Source organism: Linepithema humile, chromosome 1 (assembly GCF_040581485.1).
Source record: "Linepithema humile isolate Giens D197 chromosome 1, Lhum_UNIL_v1.0, whole genome shotgun sequence".
Taxonomy (NCBI): Eukaryota; Metazoa; Arthropoda; class Insecta; order Hymenoptera; family Formicidae; genus Linepithema; species Linepithema humile.
Window position 1 is genome coordinate 41,792,333 of NC_090128.1, and position 12,912 is coordinate 41,805,244.

Below are 12,912 nucleotides of genomic sequence, written 5' to 3' on the forward strand. Positions count from 1 at the left end.
GAAATAGAAAAACGAAAAAATATACAATTTTGATTTAGATATGTTTATTAATTTTGCATGTAGTAATGGAATTACATTATGTAGTCTCGATAAATGTAGCAATAAAATTACATTGTGATATCTTAATTATATGAAAACATTTTTTTTTAATAAAACATTTTGCATATAAAAACTAAAAACATACAAAAAATTCAGGCGTTTAAGCCAGAATTGCGTGTATTCTCTATTGAAAATACCCGTTAAATTGTTTAATTGCATAATTAATAACGTTATTTTCAAGAGTTTTCATCAGTTTTCATCAGTTAAATCGCATAACGAAATCATGTAATTTTATCACGAAGAATTTAGAAACATTTTATTAAATAACAAAAAGGCCTCCAAACATGTAATCTGTTACTTAAATTATCGCCATTTGTTTATAACATCATAATTCTCATTTATACGTAAAAAACGATTAATAAAAATACAGATTCGGCACTGGACATATATACATCATGTTATCTATATTCATAAAAACGCAAACTCTTTCAATGCTGTTAGTGTCTTTTATTATTAAATTATCAGAAATATTTACAACTTTTTTCAATGGTAAAGAATTGTTATTAAAAATATCTTCTTTAATCACTAAATGACAGATAGTGTACTCTTTCCTTGTTGGAATATCGATAATAAATTCTATAATGCGAATAAAATCTCCTTCTGTTGTTACAGCATACGAATTATCTGATCGAATCATATTTCTTCTTGATGATGTGTACAAACATCGTTCTTTTACCATTTTACGATATGTTCGACTTTCATCTGATAATTCAAGTTTTTCTTTCCACATTAAACTAGTTTTATAATGTGGTCCAAAGTATCTTGCATGCGATAATTTACATGTTTGTTTTGCGTTTTTTTTGTCCAGATAAGAAATAAAACTACTTACATTTGAAAACGCATTATGTAGTCTCGATAAATGTAGTAATAAAATTACATTATGAAAGTATGAATTACTTATTGACTAGTTCAAAATCTTAATTATATAAAAACATTTCTTTTATAATAAAACATTTTGCACATAAAAATATTAAAAACAATTGTGAAACCAAAAAAACATATATAAAAAATTCAGACTAGCGTTTAAGCCAGAATTGCGTGCATTCTTTGGTAAACAATTTTCGTTAAATTGTATGTTGAATCACATAATTAATTACATGTTATTTTCGATTTTTTTGACCAGTTAAATCGCATAACGAAATCATGTAATTTCATCACAAAGAGTTTAGAAACATTTTATTATATAACGAAAGTCTCAAAAATAACATGTAATGTATCACTTAAATTATCGCCATTTGTTTATAACATGTTATAAATAAAAACGTGATTAATATATCATTATAAGCTTATTTTAGTCATCATCTGATGATGATTCATTGGAACTTGAATCATTGCTATTGTGTGAAGAACTTGATGACGCTGATGAGTTGGATGATGTGCAAATACTTTTTCTTTGTTTTTCTTCTGCAAAACATTTTTAACATTGTTATTATTAAGACATTTTTTTATTTTTTAAATACTAAGTACTTTTGAAGTATATTGTTTTCTGATTTTTTGGTGTTTATTTGCTGAAAGGTGTTTTGATCTAAGATTCTCCTCTAAAATCTAGAATGTTTATTTATTTGTTATAATCATCTATGCTAAAAAATGTTTAAAATATAAAAAATTTTTTATTTAATTCAATGTCCTATATTTTACATGTAAACACAATTTTATTACTTTTTTTAAGTGAACAAAGTAAAGAAAAAAATCTATTACTTATTATTAGAAAAAACTACTATGCTTTAAGGGTTAATTTCATTATATTAATTGCCTTTACAAATTTTTCATTAAAGAAAAACAAAAAAAGATTACCTTTTAACAGATAAAAATTATTTGTCTTGACGTTGTTAAAATAATATTTACCTTTTATTTCTGTTTCAATAAGAAAATTTATGTAGATGCTCAAGTAACATCTCCATTTATTTATCAGTTGTTTTTTTTCTTTCTTGTGGTGCATTTCGATAAAAGCTGAATAGCATTCTAGATGAAATAAGTTTTTATATTACGCTCATTTTGACGGAGTACATTAAAAATGCGAGTGTGTGAAATCCTAACTTTATTATTGGATAATGTTATTAATAGCACTATTAAGCCAAATAAATGTCTATTAGATGTCTATTAGACGTTTTTTCGACCTGTATTATAATGATTTAGCTTTAATAGTGATATTAATAAAATAATCCAATAATAACTAATTCTTTACAAAGTGATTATTTTTTCTGTTATACATACTTTTTAAAACAGCTTTTTTTACCGGTGTTAGTGGCTTTCTTGGGGATCGGTTGGGCAATCTATTTTTACTTCTTTCCAACAACACAGCTCTATTCATCAATTTGTGCACTCCCCAAAGTGCTCGGCTCAATTGTCTAACAAATAAAGAAGGTCTTTTCAACTTCTTTATTTCTTTCCATGTTATATACGGTATTGAGATACCGTACCTCAAGTACATCATTTTAATCTAAAAAAAAAGGAATTAAAATTTTTGTTATTGTTTTAGAAATTATTCTAATAATTATCGTTATTGAATTAACTTATAAATACAGATTTAAAATAATTTTAATAATTTTCAAGTTATATTTAAGTTGTATGTTTCTTAAATACTTAAATTTTAATTAATCTTCTTTAATAATATTATTAATTAATAACACACATTATATATTTCTTAAATTTTAAGTTCCCAAAATAAAAAAATAAGTTCCAAAAGAATTATTGTTTTTATCAAAACGACGTACAAAAACGTAAAACAAAAACTAGTTACGTAGTAAAACAAAAAATACGTTACGAGGATGTGCGTGACAAGATAAAAATATTGAGTTTATAAGTGCGGAAAGCACACATCGCTACATTCTCGCGAATACATTAAAAATGCCTTTAGCCCGTATCAGATTGCGGATTGAAGATTAAGATTAAAGATTGAAGATTGGGACTAATCAGGAAAAAGCAATATTTGTTTGCTTCTTCCCGATTGATCAAATTCCCAATCTTCAATCTTTAATCTAAATTTTCAATGCGTAATCTAATACGGCCTTTAGAGTTCCTGCTCACAGGACGCGGAACCACTTGCCGTGCGACAAAAAACGACGCTGGAATCAAGATCACTCTTATGGAAGAGTTGTAAATTGATTGGCTATTACGATGCTTTTTGCTGCGCGGCAAATGTTTCCGCATCCTGTGGAGCTCTTAAATTTAATTTAATTTAAACAACATTTTTTACATCTAAACTTACAGTTGTTCCGCTTACTTCGTCGTTCCAAGTAGTCATATTCTCTTTATCTGTTAATCCAATATATTGATCAGAATCGTAATCCAGGTCACTTCCTTTATTCTTATTTTTTTCTTTTATCTTTCTTTGACTTTTTATTTTTTTTGCTTTCTTTCTTTGTTTTTTTTTATTACTCTTTGCTTTTTGAGTTGTTTTATTGTTTTTTGCTAAAACTTTAATACAAAAGTCATCTTGCAATAAAGATTGCTCACTCCTTAGTTGAGAAGTACTAGGTTCACTGAAAACAGCATCTTGTAAGGGAACATTAACTGTTTCACTTCTCATCTTCTTTGGAGTACTGGTTATGCTGGGTGATGCCGGACGCTTTATTTCTGTATAATTACATTGCCAAACATTGATAAAAATTATGTAAATAAAAAAACAATTTTTTTTCAAAATTAATGTTTTTTACCTTCAGGAAATAATTGTTTTTTTGTTTTCAATGAATGAAGTTTCTCTTTCAAAAAGAATATATCATTTTTCAAATTATTGTTTTCTAATTGTAATTTTTTGTTTTCATCTTGTAAAGACTGAATTTTCTTTTCTAGAGCAATTGAAATATCAAAAAGTTTTTCACGGTTCCTTTCAAATATTATATCGTCACGATTTGAAGCTTTCAACTTCTCTTTGATTATATTTTCATCACCTTCTTTCGATGTTCTTTCATTATCAAACTCCTTAAAAATTCATAATTTTTAAGAATTTTGAACATCATAAAATATGTACATTATATAAATAAAATAAAAATAATAGTATACTAGCTATAATTAAAATAATAGTTATAATTAAAATAAACAATTAAATGTTTGTAAAAATTTATAACAATACGTGATTGAAATATTACCGTTTCTTTTTGAGTTTCATTAGGCTCTGGATTTTCTTTTTCTAATATTTCTTTTTTATCTAATATTTTTTGTACGGCATCACTGTAGCGCATTTTTTTAAAGACATAACGTTGTTTGTTATGTTTCAAGTCCTCTTCATTAGCTGCAAAGAATTACACATTAGTAAAAACGTAATAAAATCACATTATTTGCTGAAAAGAAGAAATACTTATTAGATGTATTCAGTAAAAGATTAGAATGAATAATACAATTATTGTTATAAGAGAAAGTAATATCAAAGCTACAAAAAAATAAATTACAGAATCTTTTTACATAACACATACATAATACCAAGCTAGAATGGAGTATAACAAACAAAATTTAAAAAAAATGAAAAAATCAGTTTGTAGAAAAAAGTTTTAAAAGAAAACAAAGAATACCGCAAAAGATTTGAAGAAAAAAAGAAAAGTATTAACTTTTCACTTAAAATTAAAAGTTATTATAAGAATAAATTTTGTACATACTTCCTACTTCCATAATTTGAGCTGCGATCAAACTTTCTTCATTGGTTATAGTATTCAGTCTTTTTACAAAATATGGATCTTCATACTTATCCAGAACTGTAAAATCTTTTATTTTGTCAATAGAAATAATGTGGATTTTTTTGCTCTCATCATTGAAATAACGTACACTAGCAAATTTAATTTGTGAATCCATAATACCCTATAAAAAATATTTTTTAATTACATTTTCAAAACTTGAAAAACATTTTTAACTATCATAAGAAAATGATTCAAATGATATAGTATTACATATTTATATTATGATTAATATTGAATTCATTTTTAAATCATAAATAAAAACAAAATTAAATGTTTCTTACAATGTATATAAAAAATAATCATAAACTATTTTGAATAGAGATAAATGATAACATCTCTCATGAAATCGCACAGCATACCAAAAAAACGTCTAGAAAATGTTTTTGGGATGATAGGATATCTTCTGGATATTTTCTTTGAGTGTATTTTGGATATGGGTGCTGTCTGAACTATTTTGAGAACATCATTTTAATGGTTATGTAATCTAAAAAAAATACAAAAAAAAGAATTTATATTTTAATTTGCTCTATAATTATTTTTTTAGCAACACATTTTGCTAAATCAAATGAATCACTCTTCTCACTATTCAAGTAGACTGAGAACAAAAATTTTATAAAAAATGTTTATTACTTACCTCATGTGTGCTTCTGCAATCCAATAAAAAAAACACGATTGATTTTGTTCATTATTTATCGTTCACTGTCTCTGATAAGACTCGTTACTGTTGAACGAGAATTTTTCGGTAGGAAACAGTGATCTCAGAAACAAACGTGTTGCGAATTGCTGAAATGCCGTCAATGATTGATTCTCAGGACTCGATCACAGACTCTACATCAGTTATGTCTATGTTCATTGTTACACGGAATTTGCGCGTTATAACCTTTAAGACCCTTAAGCGCGTATCAGACAACGTATTGAAGATTGAAGATTAAAGATTGAAATTTGACCAATTGAAACAAAAGAAACTAAAAGTTCTTTATTCTGATACGTCAAAAATTTCAATCTTCAATCTTTAATCTCAATCTTTAATACGTCGTCTGATACGGGTTTTACAAAATGCAAGAGAATAGCGATAGCAATAAAATTAATCTATAAACATAACAATAAGAACAAAAAAATCCACATTTGTGAATGCATATATCGATGCAATGCGAATAGAAATACGGAACAGGTAATAGCGATGAAATTTTCGTCGAGAATTCTGTGTCTATCGCCTTATAGTCTGTGCTATTTCTGTCGCTATCGCTATTCTCTTGCATTGTGTTTCCCGTTTTAACGACAAAAAGTCGTCATTCTCGTTCATGACCGTTCATGTGTATTTTGTTTGTTTTCTTCTTCTCTTCTTATTATAATTATATAAATATTAATAACATATAATGCGGAGGTATCATAATTACCTCGAAAAAAAATTTCTAAAAGTGCCAAGAACGAGTCAATACAGGAGAAATATAGAATGTGAATCAAGTGATGAAAGCAGTGATAACAGTGTCGAAGATGCTCAATGGCGAGTAAGTATTATACAGATTTCTAAAAATATTTAAATGGCTATTCTTGTAGTGTAGAATATAAAAACATTTTGCATCATAATTATATTATTTTATTGCTTTCATTTAGGAATACTGTAATCGTCAATCATCCAGTGATAGCGACAATACAGATTCTGATAACACAAGTCAACATAATAGTATTTGCCTATCATTCTCCAATGAAGCATTGTTAGCAAATATTAGAAACAATGAGCAACTTACAATTAGTTCTGACTTATCATTGCATTTAGTACAAGACCAGCACATGGAACTCGTACAACATAATTATCATGAATCTTTATCAACACATGAAGATCCATTTATTGAGCAAAATAACGATCAACAATCATTGTCAGCATTAGAGCAAGTTAGTGTACAATACTTTATACCAGTGCTCGGAATTAGTCTGAACATTTCAGCCGATTTCCGTGGTATACGCCTCCTTTCCTCTCCTTACCGCGCGCGCCGCAGCCGCTAAGGCCAGCGCCGCCGAGCGTTAGGAGCGACACTATCTGATTATGAGTGGGTTCTTTTCCCTATTTATTAAAATTTTAAAAAATGTATTAAAATTTATTAAAAATAAATTTTTTATTTTTAAATTTATTAAGTGGAAATATTTCAATAGATTTCCACGTCACCCATGAGATACTAATGCTGACGCGTTTTTTTTTAAATGGTTTCCCCCGCGTAGACCTATTCCACTAAAGATAAAAATAAATTTTTAATTTAAAAAAAAATATATATGTAAAAGAGATTTTCTTAATTAGATTTTCTTAGCCTTTTATGAGAATGAACAATTGATGCAATAATGTAGATAAAAACCACTTTTTGAAAAACGTGTCAGTATTAGTACCTCATGGGTGACGTAGAAATCTATTGAAATATTTCCACTTAATAAATTTAAAAAAAAATTTATTTTTAATAAATTTTAATAAATTTTTTTAAATTTTAATAAATAGGGAGAAGAACCTACTCATAGAACCTAATCAGATAGTGCCGCTCCTAACGCTCGGCGGCGCTGGCCCTAGCGGCTGCGGCGCGCGCGGTAAGGAGAGGAAAGGAGGCGTATACCACGGAAATCGGCTGAAATGTTCAGACTAATTCCGAGCACTGCTTTATACTAAAGGTACGTTCCACTTGGCGATCGCAACGCTTGTGGAATCATTTTATCTTTGTTTTTCATCGAAAGTTAAAGAAAGATAGATAATGTTCACGAGCGTTGCGATCACCAAGTGGAACTCAGCCTACAAAATTATAAATTCTTATAAAAAACGCACTTAGCATTCATTTATTAACAGATATTTGCATTTTTTAAGTAGTATGCAGAGGCAGACATCAATATTTAATTGTATTTCTACAATTTGTATTTCACACATTGTATTTCTATACTTTTTTATTTTGAATCTTTATAAATACTTGATATGCATAAAAAAGATTTTTCAGAAAAGTTTTATTCAATTTAATTAGCTTCACTTTTGTGTATAAAAGACATTAAACAAAATTCTTATTATTCTAAATATAATATTTTATAGGTTTTTTTTAATTATAAGTTTTTTATTCATTGATACAAGACTATGCATTAAAAACTTTGTACCTTTAAGTGTTAAGGATTAATTTAGTACATTTTTAAAAATATAAAATTTATTTTTTGCAGATGGTAGATGTATCTCAGATTTCAATAAATGACACGAATGAACTGTATGGCTTATCAGATTCTGAGAATGAAAATTTTCGTGTAAGATTATATTTTTTAATTTCATATAATTCACAATATGTATGTAATTTATATCAATAACACATCAATTTCTTTTTTATTTTTTTATATCCGTCTGATCTTTAAAAAAAGTAAAGTTAATTTATTAATATGTATAAGATATTATTCTAATTCTGTATTTTCTCTCTCAAAAATTTTAAAAATTACAAGTATTTTTATAAATCATTTTTTAAAACTCTATAATGAACATCATTTATATCCACAGGATTCATGGTATTACGATGCACATGAAGAATTATTTCAATGTAGCGATGAAGATGATAGCGATAACGAAGATATTCACGAAGAAGTCAACTCTGAAGATATCAATAGTGAAAATATTGGTTTTAGTAGATTAACAGAAATGATGCAAAATGAAGATAATAATGAGACTATTAATGCTCAAGTAGTTGTAAGTAAAGCTGAAATTTTACTTGCAGTTTTGAAGTATGGGCTTACGTATTGTTTATCACAAAATGCATTAGCTGATCTTTTTAAAATGTTAAATTGTTTTTTTAATTTTTCTTTATTACCTAGTACGCGCTATCTTGTTGATCAAATATTCAATCCAGAAACAGTCATAGAATATCATGCAGTTTGTCCAAATTGCAAAAAATATGTAGCAATGTTTGATCGCAAAGATCATCGCGTTGAATGTCAAACATGCGATACTGTAATTGCATTGAAAGATACAACATATAATGACTTTTTTGCTATTATTAATGTAAATAACGAAATTGCAAATTTAATTCAAGATAATAAAAAATATTATGATTATGTAGTGCGCGAAAAAGTGCGAAATAATGAAAAATTCGATGACATTACAGATGGAATATTATACAAAGAATTTGTTGACTCATTGTCAATACATGATAAACTTAATTTTGCTACAACTACAATGAACAGTGATGGATCCCCAATTTTCGAAAGTTCTAGATTTTCTATTTGGCCGATTCAAATGATTATAAATGAATTGCCTTTGGATGTAAGAACTTCTAGACCTATAGTGTGCGGCATATGGTTTGGTAAAGATAAACCAAATATGAATATTTTTTTAAAACCGTACGTTGTTCACATGAACAAATTGTCAAATAATAGTGTACGATGTACTATTGCAAATGAAGTACGTATTATTAAAGTATTCACCTTATGTTGCTGCGTAGACTCTGTTGCTCGTGCACCGATGCAGGGTATAGTTCAGTATAATGGCTATTTCGGATGCAGTTGGTGCTTACATCCAGGATATTATGTTGTTTACAAGAGAGGTGGAAGTGTAAAATATACTTTAATGAATGAAGTACCGCCTAAAAGAACTGAAAATGAAACAATCGAGCACATGCGACTGAGTCTTACATCCCGAAAACCCGTTTATGGTGTACAAAATCCTTCATGTTTAATTAATTTGCAAGGTTTTAACATTATATCTGGTTTTGTACCAGATAGTATGCATTGTCTTTGTTTGGGAATAGCGGAACAATTTGTAGGGTATTGGATCGAATCAAACAACTTGCCATATTCTTTATCCAATAATGATATTAATAAAATAGACAACTTGTTATTAACAATAAAAGCTCCCAATCAAATTGTTCGTTTATCTCGTTCCATACGAGATAGAAAATATTGGAAAGCAAGAGAGTGGGAGAATTGGATTCTTTACTATAGTTTACCGATTTTACTATGTTTTCCACATTTAGAAATATGGATAAAGCATTGGTCACTTCTAGTAGAAGCATTCCATATTTTATTAAAGAAAAGTATTACACGTAACGAAGTCAATCATGCTCATACTTTATTAACAAAATTTGTTGATTACACCGAACACTATTATTTCAAAGCTGCTATGACGTACAACATCCATCAACTATTGCATTTGGCACAAAGTGTAGCAGATTGGGGCCCACTTTGGGCTCATTCTGGCTATTGTTTTGAAAATGGAAATGGTCAAATAGTTCGAAAAGTGCATGGTGCTAAGGGCGTTGTACATCAAATTTGCAGATCGATAGCAATGAGTCAAAGTGAATTGATTTTAAAGAAACATATTGCTTTGAAAGCGTTTTCAAATGTAAGTAGTTTTATTTCTTATCTGGACAAAAAAAACGCAAAACAAACATGTAAATTATCGCATGCAAGATACTTTGGACCACATTATAAAACTAGTTTAATGTGGAAAGAAAAACTTGAATTATCAGATGAAAGTCGAACATATCGTAAAATGGTAAAAGAACGATGTTTGTACACATCATCAAGAAGAAATATGATTCGATCAGATAATTCGTATGCTGTAACAACAGAAGGAGATTTTATTCGCATTATAGAATTTATTATCGATATTCCAACAAGGAAAGAGTACACTATCTGTCATTTAGTGATTAAAGAAGATATTTTTAATAACAATTCTTTACCATTGAAAAAAGTTGTAAATATTTCTGATAATTTAATAATAAAAGACACTAACAGCATTGAAAGAGTTTGCGTTTTTATGAATATAGATAACATGATGTATATATGTCCAGTGCCGAATCTGTATTTTTATTAATCGTTTTTTACGTATAAATGAGAATTATGATGTTATAAACAAATGGCGATAATTTAAGTAACAGATTACATGTTTGGAGGCCTTTTTGTTATTTAATAAAATGTTTCTAAATTCTTCGTGATAAAATTACATGATTTCGTTATGCGATTTAACTGATGAAAACTGATGAAAACTCTTGAAAATAACGTTATTAATTATGCAATTAAACAATTTAACGGGTATTTTCAATAGAGAATACACGCAATTCTGGCTTAAACGCCTGAATTTTTTGTATGTTTTTAGTTTTTATATGCAAAATGTTTTATTAAAAAAAAATGTTTTCATATAATTAAGATATCACAATGTAATTTTATTGCTACATTTATCGAGACTACATAATGTAATTCCATTACTACATGCAAAATTAATAAACATATCTAAATCAAAATTGTATATTTTTTCGTTTTTCTATTTCTATCATTCAGCTCTTTAAAATATGATTGCTATAAAATCACATGATTTTCTAACATTACGTGATTTTTCAAACCATGTAATTTTCAAAAATCATGTACTGATTTGGAACATTTCATTACGTGATTTACTTAGTCATTAATTACGTGATTTTGTTATGTAATTTTATCACTTGATTTTATCACGTGATTTTTTTCAGTAGGGATATATACTTCCTTTTCTCTTTCATTTTTATAACCGCTAATTTCATCATTTTGTACCATGTGTAAATCACTCTCGGACTAAGAATTTCCATGTGCTTTGGCTTCTTCGTATGCACAGTGATTATTGGTGGTGTGATAACAATTATCGATGGTTACTGCGTTGAACATCATTGTTAATTGGTTTTCATTATTAGACACGTTCTTTTTTCTATTTTTTTCCTTTTTGCGTAATATTTTCATTTCCTCAACAATCGTGAGGACATTCATGTATCTTCAATGTCACTCATTATCTCAATTGTCTTAAAACTACAATTGTGACCATTAATTAAGAAAACAATTTGTACAAGACAATTCAGAAAAACTGATACAATTATTCAATTATGCGTATATTGTATATTATACAACGTCAATTTTATTTTGGGGAAAACTAGATAAATTTCAGGGTTATATTCTGAACCTATTAGGGTATTTAAAGCTAGATTAGCCAATCCAGGCTCCATGGTTTCATATCTAATTTGGGAAAAATTTGTCAGTGGCAATCTAGAACCTATATAGATTTTCCCGACTATTTTTTCTTTTGGTAAAATCTAGATAAATTTCTAGGGTGTATTCTGGACTTAGACGAATATTTCAAACTGAATTTTTCTACCTAGGCTCTGTACTTAATCTCGACAAATCGAAGCAGATTTCTACCTGAGAGCGATCGATACATTTTGTCACTATGATACAAATAAAATAAACAGTGACTGGAAAGACTGTCGTAAATTTAATTTATTTTTCTTTGTTCTTCTTTGCAAATAGCACTATAATAACTAAACTTATCTGTAACAAGTTAAATCATTTTAATGAAAATAATCATTTCTTCCTAAATTCTACCTAAAAATTATAGAGACAGTAATTACTCTGAGATTAAAATTAGTGTATTGTTAACAAAACGTGACTATCAAGCGTCACGTTATGTTGCATTGCACTGTCCTTGCTGTCCGCCTGTTGTACCGGATTCGTACGTGTGGGAGAAAGAGAAAAAATAGTGGCAAACTATTGTTAATTATATCTCAAAAACTATGCTTTGGACAAATTTGTTGCCGAAAACAAAACCGTTTTAGAATTCGCTGAAGAATATGACGTTTGAAAGACACCAGGTTGTTTTGTATCATCTTGTATATCTCTTCATGATATCTTCAAATTGCTTTTAAATTGCGTGTTTTAACATAATTCCAATCATTATACACTTAAACAATTAAATAGTCGTTTTTTTAAGCAGAAATTAATTTATTAATTTAATATTAAAAGACAATTTGTATCTTGTAATCTTTTATGTGTATAAATACAACGAAAATGTACAAATAACTTTAAAGTTTATCATAATATGTGCTGTATGTTTTACCTATTATAGATTTTATTTTTTCCAACGTAGTGCTACGAATGCATAATTTATAAAATACGCTTTAGACTTATGCCATACGCAAATGTGAATATTAATTTAAAAGTGCATTCGGAGCATTTTTCTCTTTTCTTCTTGTTTCTCCAATTATTTATTCACTTCTATATAGTCTAGTCAGTAATCACGTGGCATAATATTATCACAAAAAGTTACATATAAATTTAATAAAATTATTTATTTAAACCCACATAATTAATTTTTGATTATATTAAAAATAGAACAAAAATGACA

At 27.8% G+C, this 12,912-nt stretch overlaps 1 protein-coding gene and 1 long non-coding RNA gene across 5 annotated transcripts; one reads left to right on the forward strand and one right to left on the reverse strand.

Moving 5' to 3' along the window:
- Positions 1–27: 27 nt before the first annotated feature.
- LOC136998708 (uncharacterized) lies at positions 28–5,665 on the reverse strand. 2 transcript variants are annotated; one of them, XR_010889253.1, is made up of 6 exons: positions 5,650–5,665; positions 5,404–5,552; positions 4,692–4,890; positions 2,314–4,330; positions 1,945–2,061; positions 28–1,503 (listed from the first exon to the last, which is right to left on the reverse strand). It is a non-coding gene; the product is annotated as an uncharacterized lncRNA (long non-coding RNA). The 2 variants fall into 2 exon arrangements; XR_010889251.1 differs by lacking the exon at positions 5,650–5,665 and having other exon boundaries at positions 5,404–5,590.
- LOC105678080 (uncharacterized) lies at positions 5,662–11,011 on the forward strand. 3 transcript variants are annotated; one of them, XM_067351302.1, is made up of 5 exons: positions 5,662–5,940; positions 6,154–6,277; positions 7,950–8,030; positions 8,275–8,460; positions 8,876–9,017. In XM_067351302.1, exons 1-5 carry the CDS (start codon positions 5,918–5,920, stop codon positions 8,948–8,950), a joined length of 489 nt encoding a protein of 162 aa, XP_067207403.1. In that variant the 5' UTR covers positions 5,662–5,917; the 3' UTR covers positions 8,951–9,017. The 3 variants fall into 3 exon arrangements, with proteins under 3 accessions (XP_067207403.1, XP_067207391.1, XP_067207398.1); XM_067351290.1 differs by having other exon boundaries at positions 5,673–5,940; positions 8,275–11,011; XM_067351297.1 differs by having other exon boundaries at positions 5,675–5,940; positions 6,189–6,277; positions 8,275–11,011.
- The last annotated feature ends 1,901 nt before the right edge of the window (positions 11,012–12,912 follow it).

Excerpts from the sequence above, each read along its gene's own strand:
- LOC105678080 (XM_067351290.1), top strand. The coding sequence starts at position 5,918 with ATGCGAATAGAAATACGGAACAG. Across the intron at positions 5,941-6,153 it reads CGAATAGAAATACGGAACAG|GTATCATAATTACCTCGAAA; the intron begins GTAATAGCGATG and ends TATAATGCGGAG. Across the intron at positions 8,031-8,274 it reads CTGAGAATGAAAATTTTCGT|GATTCATGGTATTACGATGC; the intron begins GTAAGATTATAT and ends TTATATCCACAG.